The 22,969-nt window shown below is 41.7% G+C and overlaps 1 protein-coding gene across 4 annotated transcripts in view; it reads left to right on the top strand.

Annotated features, from left to right (window-relative positions):
• Positions 1-805: 805 nt before the first annotated feature.
• Rxfp1 (relaxin family peptide receptor 1) overlaps positions 806-22,969 on the top strand; it is a 99,837-nt gene continuing 77,673 nt past the window's right edge. For 3 of the 4 annotated variants that reach the window (XM_060378461.1, XM_060378460.1, XM_060378466.1), the window contains exon 1: positions 807-970. In XM_060378461.1, coding sequence (XP_060234444.1) covers positions 922-970 — 49 coding nt within the window. In that variant the 5' untranslated portion in view covers positions 807-921. Of the gene's footprint in view, positions 971-22,969 lie in introns of all 4 variants that reach the window. The other variant, XM_060378465.1, reaches the window with a different exon arrangement.

The following is a 22,969-nucleotide window of genomic DNA, read 5'->3' as shown; positions in this document are numbered from 1 at the left end:
ACTGTGATAACCATTCTTTCTAGAAACACACTACTAAATCAAAACTAAGAGTTGAATACTCTGGCTTAGAAAAAATGCTGCTCATAGAAATATTCTTTTCTTCTCCCCCTGGAGGCCATGTTAAAACTTGTCACATAAATGGCTGCTTTTTGTGCATTAGGCTCTGTGCCCTGTGCATAGCCCCAAAGCTGTCTTGCTGATCAGATATTTTCTTCCTGAAAACCCAAGTTCAGGTAACAGCTGCCAGCCCCAAAGTGTCAGAATCCCTAAGCTTTGGACCCAGCAAGACTTTACTATTCTGCTACAGCATGTAAAGGTCTCTGTTATGACAAAAATCCAGGAGCACAAAAAAATTTTTTGAGATATTTGATTTTTTATATTTTTCTTTGAGCTATATCAATTGCACAAGTTTCCAAACAGGTTTGAAAGCCCACTGCAGTCACACCTCAATTCCAGCTTAATAGTTGTACCACATAAGCATTCATAGAGGGGGAAATGTTATTTTGCCTAGGATTTGCCTCAGCTCAATTTATTTCTAACAGTGTGGCTTTGATCAGGTCAGACTTCTGTCAATGTTCATACATGTATGTGGAGACCAGATATTTAGCAGAAACAGAAACTTTTCCTTGCCACTCAGCTAGCTCTCTCTCTCTCTGTGTGCGTGTGTGTGTGTTTGTCTGTGTGTAGAAAGATTGTAAGACTTTCAGAAAGGGGAATCAAGAGAGGAGGGAGGGAGGGGCAGAAGAATAAAAGAAGGGAGGGAATGAGGGAGGGACAAGGGAGAGAGAGAGAGTGAGAGAGCTGCCTTATAGCTGCTAAGACTGCGGACAGAAATAGCACAACCACCGTGAGCTGTGCGCGACTCATTTTATCCAAGACTACATTTTATCTTTCATTAATCAGTTGCTCAGAAAGAAGGAAATGACATCTGGTCCATTCTTCTTCTACATCTTCATTATTGGAAAATACTGTGAGTATGCTCAGCGTCTAATTTTAAGTGCCTTAGTGTTTTGTGAAATAGTCACAAGTACAAATGTTCATTCCTTACATTCATATGCTTTTAAGCTAAAATGCATGCTCTGATAGAATTGTAATCTGACTTTAGAATCATTCTTCTTTGTATATTTCTGATATTTGTATTGAAATATCTTTGTCATAGTCAAAAGTTAAGCAAAGCTAACATGTTTTATAACCCTATGCTTTATGAGAGCCAACTTTTATCATTGATAAGCACTGTTTTAATATTTAAAGGCAGTCTGTAAGTTCTGTCCAAGGACCACGTCCATTGAGCTGTTCTGGAGAGATGCTAGCATTTGCTCATTTCTGTGTGGTTGTGGCACTTTGCCAACCTGTGATGTGCTGTCTGGGGTGGGCATCCACACCAGCACGTAGCCAGGTAACCCTTTTGCCAGGTTTTGTACTACTCCTTGAAAGAAAAAACAAGAGAAAGCATAAAGCAATTATATATATATATCCAAAAAAAGTAATTTTGCTTTTCCTATAATGACAATTTTTTTTTGTGTATGCAGCTATGTTTTCTTTTAATTGTGTTTAAAATTAATGGGGGAGGACTATTATTATTCATTAAATCTCATTGAATCATCAGTCTGAGTTAATTTAAAAAAGCACTTATGTTTGTTAGAAAAATAAAACAATCCAGCCCCAGCTCAGAGTGAAAGCTTCTGAGTTCCTTCAATACCATAGGATGAGGGAGGAAAGAAAACATCACCAGACATAAAGGGCAAGCATGCTTAGATTCTTTTGCCTCTCAAATTCTGTAAAAGTCTTCTTTATACTGAGCTGTTCTACTGAATTTCTCAGGGCAATCTTCCATCCTAAATCTCTTAATTCTAATCGCATATACTATACTTTGGCAATGATTTTTCTCCCATTCTCTTCTGGCCACAGTAAAACTAATCTAAATAGTCAAAGACTGAGTCAGTTTTACAGCCAGAGACATGACTAGGAATCCCTGAGAATATTCTACTCAGGTTTCTTTATCTCAACCTAAATTATGACATTCCCACTTTTAAGTAAGAAAACTCAAACTGCACATCGCCATCAAAAGACTGGATCTTTCTAATTATAGCCCAGTACTTAAGGTATCAGGATCACACACACACACACACACACACACACACACACACACACACACTGTACCTAAGATCTTGACATTTGCAGCAAAAGCCCTTTGGAATTAATGGCCAATTTTAACATTTCCTAAGCAATCTCAAGGAAATGCATAGACTGAGAGATCCCCGTGAATTCTTCTAAAACAGGTGCTCTAGTCTGAAGAACTTAAGATGATATAAAGGTGCTCACAGCAGGTTAAAAAGTAAATTTGACTAATGTGGTACTAAAGACATTCCAGGCTATAAAAGTGCTCCATATTAGCATTCTTTTATTTATTTTTTTTTTTGAGAAATGGTTTCTTTCTGTAGCCTTGGTAGTCCTAGAACTTAGTCTGTAGACCAGGCTGACCTCAAACTCATAGAAATATGCCTGCTTATGCCTCCTCAGTGATGGAATTAAAGGTGTGCACCACTACCACACAGCAATAAATTCTTTTCATGAGCAAAACATTGAAAGTTACAAGGATGATAACAACATCAGAACCTCCACCCTTTTACATTTATGTCCTCTCAAGGTTTAAAAAAAAAGATAAAAGAAAACTGTAAGTAGTTGCAGAGTTGCAAGCTCAAATTCTCAACATTCCACGCTTTCCACTGCGGATGAAGGCAACACGGTGACAGAGAGGATGTGGGGTTCATGGATACCGGTACTATCTGAGCAACTGGGGGAACTTTTGCAGAGGACCTAAAATAATAACCCATAGTAACCTCAGTCAACCTCTCTTTTCCCCATCACTCAACCGCACCCAAGCAGGGACTTCTGTGCACACGGCAAAGGCCATCAGTAAAGGTCCACAGCCTCACAGAAGACCAGGCTCCCAACCCTGTACCGCTGCCCTGAGCTGGGGGCTGTTTGCTCTTTTTGCTGTGCTTGCTTTGTTTGGCTAGATTGGTTGTTGTGTTGTGGTGCGGTGTGTTGTGTTGTGTTGTGTTGACCTTTGGTACTTCAGAAAGGTAATGTGATGTCATAGAAGACACCATCCTAGCATGTTCAGCTGTGGTGCTATGTGCTGGTTCAATGATTCTCAGCAATTAACTTACCAGTTTTGAACCTTAGTTTGTAAAATGTCAGTCAGATATCTATCTACGTCCCGGGACCTTTATGTTCAGGTTTGCTAGGGAAAAAAAATAAATCTTCACAGGAACAACTATGCAGATGCAATTCGGCAAGACCCAAGGACATTTTGTGCTTTGTCACAAGACTCATACTAATAAATGCCAGGATTTGAGTGATTTGGATTCATGCTCTTTCCTCTGAACAATGATCATACTCGGCCAGGGTGGCTTGGAAACAGCAAAACTCCCTATAGATGTAAAGAGCTATTGGCCGTATTTTAACCAAAAAGTCCACTTGAATGCTGGATATATTAACACAGGAAAGGATAAAGTGTGACTCCAGCTTCCGCCTTGCTCTGCAGGGACAGAGTGGGGATGGCAGCAAGCTAACCCCAAATTGCTGCTCAGTAGCACCCAAAAGCTGACCTGGGCTCAGAAGAGCTGGCCTTTTATCCCTCAGTCCCCTAGTCATATCCAGCGAGTCACAATAAACCAAAGTTAATCAGTAGTTTGATACCAGTTTAGTCATGTGAGGCTGTGCCACCAGAAGAAGCCAAACAAAGGGCATTTGGGACCCCACTGTGATATTTTCCCAAGTTCCTATCGGTCTACAGTCATTCCAGAATTACAGTTTTTTTAAACATCCTCAGAATATGTCATTTCATAAATCCTTATCAGAGTTGTTTTGCTTATTAAACAATGTCATCAAGCAAAATAATTATTTTACATAATACTTCAGGTAGTCTGAAAACAGGTAAGATAGAGTGAAGTAGAAGGCATCAGAAACAAGCCAGATCCACTTCAGAATTTCCAAGGACAGCCCCAGTGCTGAGGGCTCAGCTGCAGAAGCTCAGGGAAACTTCGACTGCCTGAGCTTTGCCCTGGAGGTCTCACTGATGTGACTTCCTAACGACACGACAGGAAGAGAAGAAAGGGAAAGACAGACATCCTACAAAATTCATAAGCTTGAGGAAGTCATTAAAAAATGTCTGTGTTGTGTTGTGTTGCTTTATGAATGGCTGTGGATGTCCTTTGTTGATGGCCTTTGCTGAATGACAGCATACCGACATACTGACCCATGTCCAACTATGAGAGAATAAATTTACCAATGCATAGATGAGGTGATATCCACTGCTCCAAGTCAATTTTGTAACAGTTGCTACAGTTTTGTGCTATTCTTACTCTGAATCTGGACACACATTTTTTTACTTTTCAACTAGGTAGAAAACTTAGTAAGTCTGTGTCAATACGTTACCATCTGAATAAAAGGTAACAGATTATGCTTGTGAAGCAGGTAGGCACTGGAGCGTAGTTTCACACATCAAAACAAACTTGCTGAACTGAAGTGCCTGGAGGTGGCTAGTTTAGTTAAGTCTTTTTCATTTAAAAAGTTGGGGGAGGTGCTGTTAGCATTTAAACAACTTAATTTCTAGCTTTGTGGTGATAGTTTTTATATTTTCTATCTACTGAGAGCTTTCCACACACGAGGAACTATGTTAAATGTCCTCAAACATCTCGTGTTCCCATAGCTTATGGGTCGTTCCTACCTTAAAGTGGAAAATGGAAAAATGAGGACTGCTCTCTAGTACATCCTGGGCTCTATGGCCTAAAGAGTGTTGCAAAAGAAATAGGACTCCAGGTCTGTCTCCTTAACAGCACTGTGCCTGCAGAGTATGACTTCCTGGAATTATAAGGTGTTTTGCAGACACCCTGATCTGACTCAGAGTGCTTTCACACTAATTAGGTAGTACCCACTTCAGAATCTGAGCAGCCCAGGGTCTCAAAACAAGAAATGCAGGTTTTCTACCACATAGGGTAAGACCAGGCCAGTGAAACACACCCACCCTCACTGACCATGTGTCTCTTCTTCCAGAATGGTGTGAGGCTCTATGTACCCGTCAATGCACACCAACAATGAATGCACTCTGATACATATGTTAACAATTTATATGTATAAAAAACACTTTTGTTTTTAACCGTATAGTAAATGCCGATAAATCTCAGCCTAGTTCCTAGGTCAGCTCCCTCCTCCTTAGCTACATTCTCCCTCATTAGCGCCATATCCTCAGATGCTCCATCACTAGAGAGGTCCAAAGCCACCACTTACTGTTTGGTTCTACAGCTCCAGGCACTCCCCTGTCAGAACACCCAGAGTCCATCTTGACACCAGGAGCCCTCTCCTTCTTTGCTGATATGCAACAGCAAGTTATAAAGGCTTCAGATTTAGGTTTTGATCTCCAACATTGTACACACACACACACACACACACACACACACACACAAAGTAACAAAAGAAGGGCGATATAGAACATCCTCTTCCACTCTGTGTTAGAAAATGGCATTTTCTAGTTAAACTGTTGTGTTCTGTCGTATTGTGGCCCTTGTTAAGTGAATTTCAGTTTATAATTGTTTCAGTGTTTATCTGAACTAACTGAGGTCCCTATGTCTTCACATTTCTGTGTTAATGAATGTATCTCAGTGAGACTTCCTCATTGAGGTTCTCAGAGTTCTTTCACTGGCTGTTCTGGCCCTGTGGCTCCCCTGCCTCTGACTGTGGTACCTGTTTCTTTCTGCCTGTCTGTCCGCATGGCTCTTCTGGGATTCCCTGAATCCTGCCTGAGGAATTACAGCACTCACGCAACAGCATTCGGCCCTCTTTCCAAACTCAGTCCCAGGTCGACCTTTCGTCAAAGTGCCCAGTGAAAGCCAAATGTCACCAGCATAGTTAACTACAAAAAGGGACAGCAGAGGTCCTGGCATATTCTTCAACAGTGAGATTTGCTGTTTTTAAAAGGTAGTTGACATTTTAAGTAATTTGATGTTTTTGTTAGAGACGCAGAAGTGCGAGAGCTTAGAGTTTGTACAACTATGAATGATTTTGCTGATTATGACATCTAGCTATATGGCAGTCTCGTAATCATCTTTTCCCTCGGCTCTCATTTAATTCACTTAAGGAGAAATGATGTAAAGTTTCCTCTTTTCACTGCCTGGAGCCTGAATTGCAAGTGAACTGCTATTGCCTGAGGCAATTTCTTACATATATTTTAAAAAAAACATTTCAGTTTTCTAAAAGTAAGCTTCTTTGAGTTGGAAGAAAAGTTAAGGCTGTCAGAGGATAATGACATCACTGACATGGGACAACATTAAGGCTTTCCCTTTCTCTTTAATATCTTGGCTCACTTCTAAACATGGTTCTCCAGGTGCATACGTAGGTCATAAAGGACAGGAAAGGGGAGAATGTTGCCCAAAAATATAAATAATCGACTAAAGTTATTAAATTTGTTACCCACCAAAATCCTAGTGTCAAATGTTATGACGTGGCCAATACGGTTGCACCTGCCTGGCAAATAAACACTTCAAATCTTTCTCGCAACCATTGAGGACAGTTCTGATCCCTCCTCCTCAATGCCGTGTTTGCAGCCAAGCCCTTCAATGGAAAATGACAATCTCTGCTCTCCAATTCCCCGAGGGAACAAGTCACTATTTTTCCCCAGTTCACGGTAGTGTAGGCACTAAAGAGTATCTCAGAGATACTCCGCTCTCACAAACCTTTCCCCCTACAAAAAGAATGCCACCTCCCTGCCTCCCGCTGAATCTGCTGCCACACCGTTAGGAACACAGAGACCCTGCTGACACACAGCATCACCTAAACACACTCTGGTCCTCTTTTATCCTTCCCAGCCCAGTTTCCAGACACAGGGTAGGGTTTTCTCTCTTCTGCAGGGAGTAAAAGGTGCTTGAGGAGCATGCAGTGAGTTCTCGCTGCTGTGGAAAGCCACCCCTGGCTCTGACAAGACATGGCTTTCCACACTGGTTAACCCAACACTGGTAGTCAACTATCCATTATGACATACCTGACCTCTTGTTCACCATGCAGGATAAGACTGTCCTTGCACTGGGGATGCAAGCACTGGGGTGAAATGGGCACTTGAAAACCTAGCTGTTGGCTGAGGCTCTGGTCTCTTCAGTTTGTTTCTTCTGTGCGTTCTGTTGCTCCTCTGCGCTCCCCAACAGGGCGGCTACTGGCTGTCAGGCATGCTTGTCCACTTCCTTTCCCGCCTCCAGGCAGCCCAGATATGGGTGTTGAGAGGACCAGATGTGTCCTCTTGTTCCTCTAGTGTTTGTTGGTTTCTCCTTTCTGTCTTAACTTGTCACTGTTTTCCTTAATCTCACTGTAGTTCCTACCCACAGTGAGACGTTCTCCTCAACTGATCCCAAATGCTATTCACCTCATCATTGCATAGTACTTCCTCCTCATGAATGCAAATTGTATAGAAGAGTTACATGACACATGCTTACAGCACCATACATTCATACACACATGCACACATTCACACATACAGGCACAGATACCCATATACACATACATACACATACATGTACACACACATACATGCACAGATATGCATACATACATACACTCACATACACACATGCATATACTCACATATATACATACACATGCTCACATACAAACATATAACACATGCACACACTTACATGCATATACACACATGCAAACACTCACATATACACACACACCACACCCAGAGACAAACACACATACTCACATATACACACACCACACCCAGACACACACACACACATATACACATACACACCACTTGTTTTTGCAGTTATCTGCATTCATAAGGGGCTGATGCTTTCAGTTGTTTAATAAACTGGTTCCAACATCTTTCCCAAACATATAAGGAAGCTATTATTCTTCAGGTTTCTCAGTTACGCCCATTTAAACAGATAAACCTGACTTTATACGTTTGAAATGAAAATGTTATGGAATAAAATGAATACGAGCTTACAGACCTTAATAAAAATGTACATATCTTGATCTACTGAGAGAACCAATAAGCTATCCTAGAATGATTTTCTGGATGTTTTTATCCATGCCGTGTATTTCTGATATGTTAGTGAAGATGGCTGATCAAATTCTCGGTACATCGAGAACCAGCTTTAGAACGGAGCACAAGTCTCTGTCCCACATTCCTTCACAGCTCCTGGTCCTTGCCTGTCATTCACCTCCTCTTCTCATTCACTGCTGCCGTCTTATCTGTTGCGGCTGCTTTGATATGTTTTCCCTAAGTGGTCTGGAAATGCTGGCTGCATTTTGAATGGTCCAGAAGATTGGCCATTTTTGCTTTCTCAGTTGTGCCTAATTTGTTGAAAATTGCAAACATCCTCGTGGTTTATAAATGTTTCTACTTTCTCACACATTTCAAACTCAGGAAGATGACATTATCAGACACACTGCTCTGGTTTTGGATTTCAACAACATTCTGGACAGCTGAGTTCACCCCAGTCCTAGCCAGAAGCAATGCAGTAGCATTTGTCCACCAAATCCACTTTAACAGAGAAAGAAGCATCTGATGCATCTGAATTGCTCTTGGGCATCTGCTTTCAAGTTTCTGTGCTAATGTATGTAGCAGGTCCAAAATTTTTCTCACTACTCAGTAAGTAGAAAAAGATGAACACATAAAAAAGTTAGACAATCTTATTTTTCCCTTAAAGAGTTCATAATCAATTACAGAGGAATTCAAATAGACACAAGCTTGACTTCGTGAAGGATAAACAGAAACACCATGGCCAAGTATCGTAATTCCTATATCTCCCTCAACATTCTAGCTATAACATAGTCACAGTAAGTGCCTGAAGAGATAAGAATGGATGAATTAGTGAGTAAAGGATTGATGAAGAAAGCTGGAATTTAGCAAGAGAGTGAACTATGGGGGGGGAGAAAAAATGAAAAATAAGGTGTTAGGTAAAAATAAATGTTATTTTGAGCAATTTGTAGGCACAGAGAAAGTTCTGAGGTACAAAAGAAGACTTTGTAGCAGCCCAGGACTTAGAACCAGAATGGGCACCAAGGAATAGATGTTGGAAGGTGATGTTATTCCATGTCCTGTCCCTTTAGGATGTGTTAAAGAATGGCTCGCGTCATAGTACCTACACAGCCCAGTTCTAAACGATTATAAAACACACACACAGACACACACATTGGGTTGTATCATAAAATCGGAAACCATTTGACAGTAAGAGCTGTAAACACAAAGCCATAGTAGTTTGAAATACAGTTGTAATCAAAGTCTGGGTAAAATGTAAACCCATTGCATCAGACTTTTGGCTCCATCTGAACAACGGACACCAGTGCGTGTACATGTTAACCCTTACTCCATGAGATTATATAAGAAAGCAAACCTGCACTCTTCACAATGGTTGATATGTTTCCTCACGTTGGCAAAGACGAATCCCTACTGGGAAGCAAAAATGTGTTTGTTCTATTCAAATCAAACTCAAATATCTCAACTCAAAGTTATACATCATTTTTAGATGCTGTTCCTCCCCATTTTTCTATTTTAATGCTGTCCTAGTTACCGTTCTGTTGCTGTGAAGAGATACTATGACCAAGGCGACTTATAAAAGAGTTAATGTGGCTTACAGTTCCAGAGAATTAGTCTGTGACCATGATGGCAGGCAGCAGGCAGCAGGCAGCAGGCAGCAGGCAGGCATGGCTGGTGCTGGAGCAGTAGCTGAGCCCTTACATCTTGGTCCACAAGTGCAAGGCAGAGAGAGTGCTAACTACGAATGGCATAGGCTTCTGAAACCTTGAAGCCCACCCCCAGCAACACACCTCCTCCAACAAGGTCACACCTCCTACTGCTTCCCAAACAGTTCCACTAACTAGGGACCAAGCATTCAAATATGTAAGCTTATGGAGACCATTCTCATTCAAATCACCACAGTTGCCCAAACTGGTTCCCTTTGCTTCACCTATATTTACAGCTACCTACTTTTCATGTAAATTTTATTTTTAATCCCTTTCCCCAGTTTCTGAGTCAGTTTTGCTTTTGCGTTCTCTGGATTAAAATACCTGGAAGAACTTGGGAGGAGGTATTATTTAATGGGTTCACATGTCCAGGTGGTTCAGCCCATAGGTGCTTTGTCTTGTGCACTGAGGTGGAGTGCTGTGGAGTGGGACTGTGTGTCCCAGGTGTTTTATCAGGTCCTTTCAGATAGCAAGCAGAGAGAAGACAACTGGAGCCAGAGCCAATGTAAACATCGAAGTCCTCATGTGGCGTACTCCCTCCCGCCATTACCCTCCCCCAATGTTTCCACAACCTCCCCAAACAGTACCAACACCTGAGGACCACGTCTCCAAAATGTAAACCAGGAAGAAGGACACTTCATATTGAAACCATAAAGAAAATAGCAGCAGGTGCAATTTATATTCTTTTTCCTTTTTCCTAACAATACAATTCATATAGTAAAATAATCAGACACAGAAATGTTACCCTAAACATGGAAAATTCCTAATGATTGGGGCTATTTATTAACTTTATTATGCACTTTTTCTCCTGAGGAAGTCCCCAAGGCAATATGATGTGTAATCCATAATTAGAAGGAGCAAAGAAAGATCTGATATGGTAATCTCCTTTGCTCAGAAGCTGAGCTGTCTGATTAGTCACTGTGAAATGTATTCTACTTTAACATTTGCGCTGGGGAAATCACAGCAAGCTTTTAATATGAGCTTTAATATGCTTTATTCTATGAACTTAAATACACAAACCCGCTGGATCAAAGCAATGGCACTTTGCTTGTTGGTATCAACTACTGACCTTACTAAAGCTATAGCAAAGTCAGTGACATCATTGATGTTCTGGTTAAATGACAAACATTACTCAGATCTATTTAAACCACGGACTGTAATGTAGCCTTGTCTCCCCAAATGTAAGACACAGTTGCAGACACATCTATGAATTTGCCTAGGTCACAGGCTCACAAAATACTCAGATTGAACACAGGTTTATCTGCTCCCCAACTCAGGTGTTTCTTTCTGTTCACCAAGCCAACACCAAAATCATGATATACATTTATGTGCATGGTCTGTCATTTTATTGGGCAATTATTCCTGTTCCCACATCCAGATGAGCAAGCTGATCCAGCAAACAGCACTTGGTTTAGCTCCCCGGGTGTTCCTCCCCGGGATATAGCGTATTCGAAGGTCCCGGGACAAAGAAGGACACGGCAGATGTAGAAGATGACAGGAAGCTCTGTGGCTTCTGAAAGGCTGAAACAAATGCCTCAAGGAAGCTGGGGAGGATAGCTGCAACAGATCATTAGGCCTTTGACTGCCACACTCCGTAATTCATACTGCAGTAAGTCAATAATCAGAATGGTAGTTTTTCACAAAATGATATAAGGAAATGTCTGCCTTAGGAAGTAGCTCTTGAGAGATAAAGGAAAATTGGCTAGAATGGGAGATGCTGAAAGAATCCTTGAGTGAAGCATAGCTGTTGCAATGAGTCACTCAAAAAGTAAATAACCAATTCAGTTGCCGGTTTTCACATTTTTCTAGGAGCTCTTTATGTTTTTAACATACATTCTTCCCGGCACACACATAAGACACACAGAATACATAGCCTTTTATCGACAATGGATTCTTTTCTCATACACTGTATCTTGATTATAGTTCCTCTCCCTTCGCCCTTCCCAGTTCCTATTGCCTCATCTCCCCTCTGGATCCACTCCCTTTCTGTCTCTCATCAGGAAAGAACAGGCTCCCAAGAGACAACCAAACATGACAAGATGAAGTAAAATAAGATGAAGCAAAATAGTCTTTAATCCCCCTTAATTGTGTGTTGAGGGGTGGGGCATGTGGAATGCCTGCATGACAGAGGGTGCATGCATTTGTGTATGCATAGAGTAGAGATAGACGAGGGTATCCAGTTGTGGAATATGTACATATTTAAACATGCATACAGGTGTGCAGGTACATATTTAAACATCCATGCATATGTGTGAAGAGCAAAGACAGACATGGGTATCTAGCTTTGGAATACATGCCTGTTGAAGGGCACATGTATCTGTGCACATGTGTGGAGAGCAGAGAGACACAGGTATCCAGCTGTGGAATACATACGCTTAGAGGGTGCATGCATCTGTGCACATAGGTAGAGGCTAGAGATAAGCACGAATATCCAGCTTTACCAATCTCAGCCTTGTTTCCTACAGATTGCATATGTCACTGAACTGAAGCTCATGGGTCTGCTTTTGCTAGGCTAACAGACCAGCAAGCCTCTAGGTCCTCTTGCTCTACCCTCCCACAGTACTGGAATTACAAGTGAACAGAGCACACACAGCTTTTGGGGAGCCTGAGACACCAAGCACTCTTACACACTGAGCCATTTCCCAGCCCGGGGCTGGCTTTTTGACCTTGCCTTCCACAGGTATCCTGTTGTGAAGCCTACTTCTCATCCCCAGTCTTTGCGTCTGCCTTGAACCTGGGTTCAGTACAGTTCCTATGTCCCATGTGTTATTTTCTAACTTGCTGTTTTCTTTAGCAGCATAAAGCTTTTGAGTCTGGTTTTCAAGTAAGGCAAGAGATTTTTAAAAAATCAAGAAAACATTGTCAGCAATGGCTAATTCAATAACAGAGCCAAAATAAAGGGACACAATGGTGCCATACAATCATTTAAGTAAAAGGGCACGCAGTCTCTGTAGGTACAGTATGTACCCTTTAATCAGTGGGTAACTCTACAGGGAGTGTCTGTGAACAAACGCACTTTTCCTCAACTGTGATGTCACAATAAAAAAAGCATCACACATGCCAAGAATTTCAAATACTTAGCTCATAGGACCAATATGTAATGAAGATAGTTCCGTTCCACTTATTAACATTTCTAACAGTGCCCCTCCTCGGGGTAAGTGTGTGCACAGCTATGCGTACTTGTAGCTCACTGTATTGTTCTTTGTAGAAGTTCTCTAAGGGCAGGATAGGATGGACCTGAAACTGAAGATGCACAGTGCCAGCTGTGCCAAGATGCCCCCACTCCTCAGCACACTTTTTAATGTCCATAAAAACTGCATAACCGAAGTCATCCTAACTAATTAGTTTGAAGAGAATTTTTAAAGGAAAATGCATTGTATTGTTCTTGCAAGCAATTAATAATGTAGCCAAAATATATCTGAAAATGGGCTTTTTGTAACTGTGTACATTATATAACATTGCTTATAGACAAGACAAAAATACAGATTCGTTAGAAAAAGTCTAAGCTGCTTCAATATATTTATGAAGATTAGGGACTTACTTTCAGCTGAACTAGGTCATTGTCTTCTAACTGGGTAAATTGCTTGCTGATAAAAATTAAATACACGCTTGAAAATTGTGTGCATGATTTCAAAATGACACAGCCAGGAAATCAAATATATTCCGTTGTTTTAAAATTAGTGAACTAAATAAAGTTCACACTGGTGAACTAAAGGGATCTCTTAAATGTGGAAAACACAGTCTCACCATTTCTTATAAATAGTGAATACTGTCATGGCTACTTTTCTTTTTCTGCACTAAAATACCATGACATTCCAGAGGATTAGAGCCCGTGATGGTGGCTCGAGCACAGCAGGTGGCAGGCAGATGGAGCAGCAGTTGAGAGCTCTCATCTCAATCCAAGGAAGCAGAGAGAGCTCACTGGAAATGGCCAGAGTCCTTTGAAACCTCAAAGCCTAGTGTCTTGGTTACTTTTCCATTGCTATGAGACACTATGACCAAGGCAACTTATAGAAGGAAGAGTTAATTGGGGCTTACACTTTCAGAAGACGAGCACATGACCACTATGACCAGGAACGTGGCAGAGGAAGAGCAGGCATGGCACTGGAGCACTAGCTGAGAGCATACGACTTTAACCACAGGCTTGAGCAAAACAGAAAGGGGGTGGAGAGACAGGGAGAAAGAGAACACATGCAAGTTAACAGGAATGATGTGGGCTTTTTAAACCTAAAGGTCCACACCTCCTTCAACAAGGCCACACCCCCTAATCCTTCCCAAATAGTTCCACCAGCTGGGGTTGAACTATTCCAATATATGACCCTATGAGGAACCATTTTCTTTCAAACCACCATATCCACCCACAGTAACTCATTTTCTCCAGCAAGGCCACACTTCCAAATCCTCCCTAAACAGCCACCAACTAGTAATCAAGTATTCAAATGTCTGAGACTTGAAGTTGGGGTGTAGAGGAGCAGAGCAAAGTCTCAAAACCATTACAAGTATTACTCCAATTTATACAAACCTAGCTAATCTAGGAAAGCTGATTTCTAGTCCCTTGATTAGGACATTGTATGCCCTAAAATCTAAAGTCCAATCTCTCTAGGATCTTCAGCCATCTCCTGGTACAACCACAGCTGTGATGAAGCAGAGCTAGCCCAGTGGCTGGCTTTAACGAAGAGCTCCTCACAATTTAAAATATTCCGTTTTAATCTCTTTCCTTCCTTATTTTCCCTTTATCCTTCCTTCACCTCATTCCCCAAAAAAGTTTAAAAAAGCAAGTTTCCTTAGCCTAGTTGTGCCATAGACACAATCTGTGGGCCCTAGAGTTTCTGAGAGGCTGAGGAGGGGCGATTATACTCCAAGGAAACAAAGACGCACTGGCTGACTGCACCAATGTGTAACATCACGGGTGTTTACAGAAACTAAGTGGTAAGGAGAAGGTTGGAGAAAAGGCCTCCTTTCCATGCATATTAAAGAGTGTTTCACAGCAGTTTTCAAATTCTGTCCTAAATGCATTAAGTACGGAAATAATTAATTGTTCATACTTTCTTTCCTTCAACTGTGTTTACCACAGTATGCCTAGTACCAATAAAGTCATTAAAAAATCATAGGGCACAACACCAAAAAGATGCTTCACCTATAGAAATTTACATTCTGGAAGTGATGCTTAACAGAAGGTAAACTCACTATCTTAGTTTCATTTCCTATTGTTGTTATAAAATATCCTGATGAAAGCAACTTAAGGAAAAAAGCATTTCTTTGTCTCACAGTGTCAGACTACAATTGCCTGAAAGTCAAGACCTCAGGAACACGAAGGAGCTGTCACATCACACTCACAGCCAAAACCAGAGCCCAAGAGCTAATGAATCCATGCTTTACTCAGCGCACTCTCTCACTTCTCTCTTCTCTCTCTCTTCTCTCTCTCTTCTCTCTCTCTCTCTCTCTCTTTCTCTGTCTCTCTCTGTGTGTCTCCTTCATTCATTCCAGGGTCAAGCCATGAAATAGAACTGCCCACATTCAAATGGCCTTCCCACCTCAATTAGTCCAGTGCAACAGTCACGGTTAAAGAAAAGGAGGCAATGAATTTGAGTGAGAGGATAAAGGAGTATTTGGAGAGGAGAGAGGGTTGGATAGAGAGGACATAAATACACAACATGTGTGAAACTCTCAAAAAATTATCATTATTATTATTTGGTTTTTCAAGACCAGGTTTCTCTGTGTAGCCTTGGCTGTCCTGGACTGATTTTTGTAGACTAGACTGGTCTCAAACTCACTAATATCCACTTGCCTTTGCCTCCCAGAGTGCTGGGATTACAGGGATTACAAGGTGCCTGGCTCAAAAAGTAGATAGATAGATAGATAGATAGATAGATAGATAGATAGATAGATAAATTTTAGCAAAGAAAATTCCTCACGTGTGAGCCCATGAGTCAACTTAATCTAGAGAAATCCTCACTGGGACTCCCTTTCCAGTTTTATCTGCATTGTATCATGCCAAAAGTCAAAACTAACCATAATGCTAATAGATTTCTCAACTGGTACTCTGTTCTGAAGAAAAAAACACAGTAGAAGAGTACGGTAACTAGCAAGGAATGTGGGGAAGGTTAGCCAGAATGATGCTGAACTGTGTCTCCCACCCATGCACTCACCAGATCACAGCAGGGTGTTAGCAGATACGAACAGTCTTTGTAAGGGAGTGCTACTTACCGGAAGCACCCCTTGCCTGTAGGGATCTGGACAGCAATAATCCAGATGTCCAGACAGATGGACTGACTCACTCAGAGACCAGAAGGTAAGAGGAAGCTGAGAACACAGGTTGGAGAGAGCTGAAAAAGAAGAGAGAAACAGGAGAAAAGAAAGCAAGCCAGCAGACAGTTGTGACCTGTTCCTATATGATCCAAAGAGGAGGAGGAGGAGGAGGAAGAAGAAATATGCAGGAGTCCAGATCTTCTCTGGTTAATAACTCTGTGATAGCGGAATGGTGTAGGTTGCGGAGTACCTGCCTCGGTGCGTATCTAAGTCCCCTGAGCCTGATACAGACCCGGGTTCAGCAGGCCATCACACAGCAGGGCCGGGTGGCAACAGCTGTAACAAAGTAACAAAGTGTAACAAACTGAAGAGGGAGGAACTAACCCTCCCTCACTACTTAACCTGGTGACCTGAGTTAGCAGCCACCTCCAGCGCAAGCCTTACTCTTAATCTGAGCTGGCAGCATGGACACAGAAAGGAAACCATGCTGCCAGCAGCATAAGCTAAGTGTTGCTAGCAGGCATGTTCATTGCAGGCAATCAGGAAGGGCTTGGAGACGCCTCCGAAACAGCATACATATTGCCCTAGTTCCTTATTGACGCTTGTAAAAGAAGATCAAAAAGGTCAATAATCTCTATGTGGTAGTAAAGAGGCCCCACATCCACGTAGCCTGCGTGTGACAGCAGGTATTTGACATACGTGCTTACAATTTTATGGATACATGGTTGATGGGATGCTGGACAGGGAGTCAGTGAAATGTGGTTTTTAACCTGGTTATTGGTTACAATGTAACTAACCTGAAAGCTAAGACAGGTGGGACAGACAGACGTGCTTACATTGGTGCTGGCAAAAGGCAGCAGGGAGCAGCTCCTTCATAGTAGCTCCTTCATACTCCCTACTTTCACTTAACCGCACTAAATACCTGAGAGTTATTGAGCTCTACTTCTAAAAGAAATGTTTAAGAATCTGTTCAGAGGCTGTAGAGATGGCTTGGAGTTAGAAAATTTGTTGGTCTTGCAAGAGACACAGGTCGGAATCCCAGAGCCTACATGGCCGCTAGCTACATGTTGATACATGTAATAGAACATGGAGTTACAACTCCAGCTCCAACAGCCCTCTTCTGGCTTCCGCGGGCACCAAGCAGTGTATGCAGGCAGAAGCTCATACACATAATGTAAAAACAAATAACATTTTTTTGTTTTCTTTTTGTTTTTTTATTCTTTATTAATTACACTTCATTCACTTTGTATCCCCCCTGTGGTTCCCTTTCTCCTCCTGTCCCAATCCCTCCCTTCCTCCACCCTCTACATGCATACTCCTCCCCAAATCCACTAATAGGGGAGGACTTCTTTTCCTTCCTTCTGATCCTAGTCAATTAGGTCTCATCAGGAGTGGCTGCATTGTCTTCTTCTGTGGCCTGGTAATGCTGCTTCCCTCTCAGGGGGAAGTAATTAAAGAGCAGACCAATCAGTTCATGTCAGAGACAGTCCCTGTTCCTATTACAATGGAACCCACTTGGATACTGAACTGCCATGGGCTACATCTATGCAGGGGTCTTAGGTTATCTCGATGCATAGTCCTTGGTTGGAGTATCAGTCTCAGGAAAGACCCCTGTGCTCAGATTTTTTGGTTCTGTTGCTCTCCTTTTAGAGTTCCTGTCCTCTCCAGATCTTACTGTTTCCCACTTCTTTCATAAAGATACTTTTAGAATTTACTTTATTTTCTATGTAGAAGTGCTTTGCCTACATGTATGTGGTAAACTATATCCAGAAGAGAGCATCGGACCCCCTGGAGCTAGAATTATAAATGATTCTGAGCCACCATGTGGTTGTTCAGAATTGAACCCAGGTTCTCTGTAAGAGCAGCCAATGCTCTTAACCACTGGGTCAACTCTCACCTTGTCTCAAAAAAAAACAAAAACAAATAAACATATATTTAAATTCTGTACAGAGCTACAATGGTGCAAATGGGAATGTCTCATAACTCACAGCCACAGCAGCCAGTCAGTCTATTCAGGGAGCCTGCAGCAGCTGTGAGGAGCAACATTGGCCACTTCTTCTGTCTGAGACAACAGTAATCGCAAGAGAGGTAGTCACATTTAAATAAGCCTCTTTGCTTTTGATTATTTCTTAGTGGCTATAGGAAACAGATTCTAATTAAGCCTTTAGTAGGCATCACTAAGAGAAGAGCAGGCAGCATGTGACTGACTCCGAGGGCACTGGCCACCTAACCTGTAGCCTGCAGGCATTCCCTGGTCCCAGGTACGTCCTCGAATGCCCCACAGACATCTTGGCAAGATCTCCACTACACACCGTGTCCAGAAACCCCTGTCTACCACTCACAGCCTTTTTGTGCCTTTGAGATTGTCCTATCATTGCAAGCTTTCCCAAAATCATAATTCCAAGTCATAAACACACAGGTAAAATAAACTGCCTTATGAGCAATATTGCTAGCATACAAAAGTCTATTTCATACTCAAAATTCTCAGAGAACTTAAAGCACACATGAGCCTGGGCCACTTTCTATTTCCTCAAAGCTGGTGTACACAAGCCCAAACTAAAGGCAGATAGGAGTCAACACATCTCCAAATGGTGAAAATCTGAAAGCTTTACAAAAAACATTTTTTAGCTACCAATAAAAATGACTTTTCAAAAAAAACCTTACCAAACATTTTGAATTCTTTTTCAAAAATGCATAAACAGTATTTAAAACTCTTTCTTCTGGATTCATTTTCCTGTACTTGATCTTATCACTCGCTAAGCATGCATTACTTTGCTGAGTGGTTTCAGAATAAGCTCATCTCAGAGTAAACGACCTTGCAACTGCTCACGGCTTAACACCTCAGTATGAGTCCCTAAGAATTACATTATCTTACCCCCATACAATTACTGAATGCTACAAGTTTAACATTGATAAAACAATCGTGTTGAACGTAAAAATCCATCGTCACACGCCATCAGCTGCCCCGGGCCTGTAGCCTACATGGCATTTGCAGCACGTGGAGGTGGGACGGGGCAGCTGGACGGAATGTCTGACCCGAGTACAGTTTTAACGCAGAGCTAAAGGTGCACCCACTGGAAACACACATCCACTGCAAAAGCTGTCCCGAGACTGCTCCGAGCAAGACGGCATGCTGAGTTACAGTGTGTCTTCACAAGACCGCATGCTGAGTTACAGTGTGTCTTCACAGTTGCTTGGTTGCCTACTGAGAAATGTTGCGTCTTGTTCAGAAGGGAAAGTGGTCTGTAATTTTCTGTCTCTGTCTGCAGGTTCAATGACCTATACACAGCTATATGGAAATGTGATTGTACAAAAAGGGCCTGATCTGAGGGCAACAGACTGGGAGGGGAGGAGATTCAGAAAATCTGTGTGATGTAACTCTTCTTAGCCTCTCTGCTGAGCAATTCTTCTTCTCAAGAAGGGCAGGCATCCTGCCGATCTCTAACCCACCGTGGGACAAGGGCAGGTCACAAAAGCTCTTTATAGCCAGTGCTTACACAGAAAACCAAAGGAAAGTCAGGGTAGTATTTTTAGATTTTATTATAACTTTTGGAAACCTTCTGGCTTCTATGATCGACCATGTGGAGATGAGTTCCAGTGTCTACAGCTTGCTCAAGGAAGAGGAGTAAAATGAGGGTGAGAGGCAGGAAGGCAAGAGAAAACCAGAACCTTTGCTTCTGACTTCACTTCAGAGCAGTGGTTCTCCATGTTCCTAACGATCCTTTAATACAGTCCCTCATCGCGTGGTGACCTCAACCATAAGATTATTTCATTGATCCTTCGTAACTGTAATTTTGCTACTAATATGAACTTTAATGTGAACCTTTTTTGGTGATAGAGGGTTACCGAAGGGGTCACGACCCACAGGTTGAGAACCACTGCTCATTTTTCTGAGCCCAGCATATATTCCAACCTTCCCCAACAAAGTGACATCATGTTTTAAGTCTACGCAGGTATAAATTCCAAATACTACAAATTAACAAAATCCAGATTCAAAAATCTTGACTACTCTGGTCAGACATTTAGTCACTCAATAAAGATTTTCCACATCACAAATCTTACACAAAGCCTAAAATAGCCTCTTAGTTTCCTGCAGCATCTGTTTATGTTATTCATAGGTTTTTTTGAGCTAATACACGCTCCCTGAAAATAGTCTGTGGTTAACCCTTACCTTGAGCAGGACAGACTTGAATTATCTAATATTTCAAAACCTCCCTAAATTATTTCTGTAACTCGGCCCACAGTTTAATAATCCTCATAGTTATGAAATGATTCCTTATCACTAACATGGATATTCTGCTCTGGCGCTAGTGACATATACCTCAGTCTCTTTCCCAAGACACTTGTCCAAAACAGAAACCATCACTGCTTCCCAAAGAGCAGGACAGCTTCACTCTTCCCCCACTTGCTAGTGTCTGGCTACTTCTGACTTCTCTTGGAATCAATTATAAAATCTAAACAATAAGATGAGGAGCCAGAGATACAATGAGGAGTCTGTGGATGTTTCTCTTATGCATTGCTGTGGCTCTTATGCATGAGTGTTCCCTGGAGGTGTACTTTAGGCTTGGTCCCAGACAATGACACTACTAGGAGGTGGCAGAATCTTTAAGAGGTAGGACCCCATGGAGGGATGTTAGGTCATTGGGATGTGCCTTTGAAGAGGATGTCAGGACCCCAACACTTCCTTCTCCCTCTTTGCTGACGAGCTGCCATGAGCTGAGCACCTTCCTCTGGCAAACACTCCACCATGATGTATTGACTGTGCAATAGTCCAAAGGCCATGGACTGACACCCCCAAAACTTTGAACCAAATAAACCTTTTCTTGTTTTAGGATGATTTTTTTTGGCACATATTATGTGGAAAATATGGAAAGCTAGCTACTCCATACCTAGTTCAGCATCTCTCAACCCAGGCTTTTCTAAGATTTCAGGACAGATAAACTGTCCTGTGAATGTAGCATTCCTGGCCTCAACCTACGAGATGTCAGTAACATGCTCTATGCTCTGACACATATTTCTACAGGCATATATATCTGTGGCTACCTGTAGTCTGAGCTACATCAAGGTGGATTAGTCAGGGCTCTCTGAAGGAACATGACTAACTGACGGGGTGCACTCGGTTGGTTTACATAGTAAGGATTAGGTGGCCCAGCAACAGCTGCCTCGTACTGAAAAGGCAGAGAATCTAGACGTTGGGGATGTCTCAGCTGCCTCAGTCCGTCATTGGAGGCCTGGAGGATTCCTGGATTCCTGCTGGTTTTCAGTCTGCTTTGGAAGTCTGAGGTAGTTGGTTATATCAGTAAAGGCACAGCAGTGGCAACAACATAGATGAACCTGGCAGCAAGAGTGAAGTCAAGCAAGTGAAAGGGAATGTTTCCTTCTTCCATGCCCTTTCATCCTTGCTCTCCAGCTTCAGCCTTTCAATCACACCAAGACTCCAGAACAACACAGAGCCGGATTGGTTTCCTTTCCTATGTATACAGTTCACACAGATCCCAGGACACAATGTGATCATGCAAAAATGGCCGCAACTTGCTCTCTGATAGAAAAAAAAGAAAGAAAGAAAGAAAGAAAACAAAAACTGATGCTCACTAATCTCCTTGTTTCTCCCTTGATAATCAGTAGATAATCAGGTCATCTCCTCTAGCAGCTATCCAATCTCAAAGAATGTCCAAGAAAGAGAAGACTCAAGTGATTCAGAAAAAACAAAAATTCTGCCATCAAAGCAAACAACCAACAGTATGGAAACAGCTTAAAGAATAGGAGAGAGTCCCTGCAGGGGATTTATGTCTAGAGTCTAAAAAGTACTCAAAAAACTAAACATCCACAAAATCCTATAAACAAATGATCAAATGAATTGGATAGTTTTTCAAAAGTTTTCAAAAGAAACATATGGAAATGGATCTACATGCTTTTGATCTCAGCACTCTAGAGGCAGAAGCAGGAAGATTTCCGTCAGTCTAAGGCCAGTCAGAGCTACATAGTGAGACCCTGCTTTATATAAAGAAAGGAAAAAGAGGAATAAACAAAGGAAGAAAATAAGAAAGAAGGGAAAAAGAAAGACAGGCAAATGTCTAACTAATGTTTGAAAAAACATATATGTCTGATAGTCTTATCATCAAGCGACAACAAAGTAAAATTACTTTGAGATTCTATCTCAACCCAATCAGAATAGTTATTCTCAACTACTTACTGCTGGTAGGAATTAGAATATCTTCCAAGTATTGTGGAAGTTCCTCAGAAAACTAAAAATAGAACTAACAACAATTCTACTCCTGGGCATATGCCCAAAGAAACCATCAACATGCCACAGAGACATGTAAACATCCATGTTTTCCACATTTGCTGCAATGCTAGCCACAGTAGCCAAGGTATAGAATGACCAAGTTTAGATGACCATTAATGGATAAAGAAAAACCTTAGCTAAAAGAATGGCATTATGTAAATCAACATAATGAAAGGAACTGAAGATCATCTTGTCAAGTAAAATAATCTAATCTCAAAAGAACAGATATTACGTGTCTGTCTCATCTGCAAAGCAAGATTTAATTATCACATGCATGTAAGACATAAAGATGGAGAATGGTGAGGATGGAAGAAGTGATCAAAAGGGATGGGAGAGAGAGAACAAAAGAGGGTAATTGGGAATAGAAAGACAAAATTTCATTTTCTTTTTCTCATATAGAGAACCTGGATTTAACTACATGCTATGTCATGAAAGCAGAAAGGGGCTATTTGTGTGGAGGAAAGCCACTGAATTACTGTGCTCACTGATTTTCCACCCAATAAAAGCTAAGGGCAAGACTTTCAGAAAACCACAGATCTATCTATAGAGGTGACAGAGCCTGGGGCCCCTGATCCGTGAGTCCCCACACTCACTGCTCTTCTTCCACCATCCCGGGACAGGCGAGCTTTGCAAACACCTGTGTGACAATTAAGCATACAATACTGAGACAAGTGGCTGCAAGTT

The sequence above is a fragment of the Meriones unguiculatus genome, chromosome 2 (genome assembly GCF_030254825.1).
Source record: "Meriones unguiculatus strain TT.TT164.6M chromosome 2, Bangor_MerUng_6.1, whole genome shotgun sequence".
Classification (NCBI taxonomy): domain Eukaryota; kingdom Metazoa; phylum Chordata; class Mammalia; order Rodentia; family Muridae; genus Meriones; species Meriones unguiculatus.
This window is presented reverse-complemented; position numbering and strand designations above follow the sequence as displayed.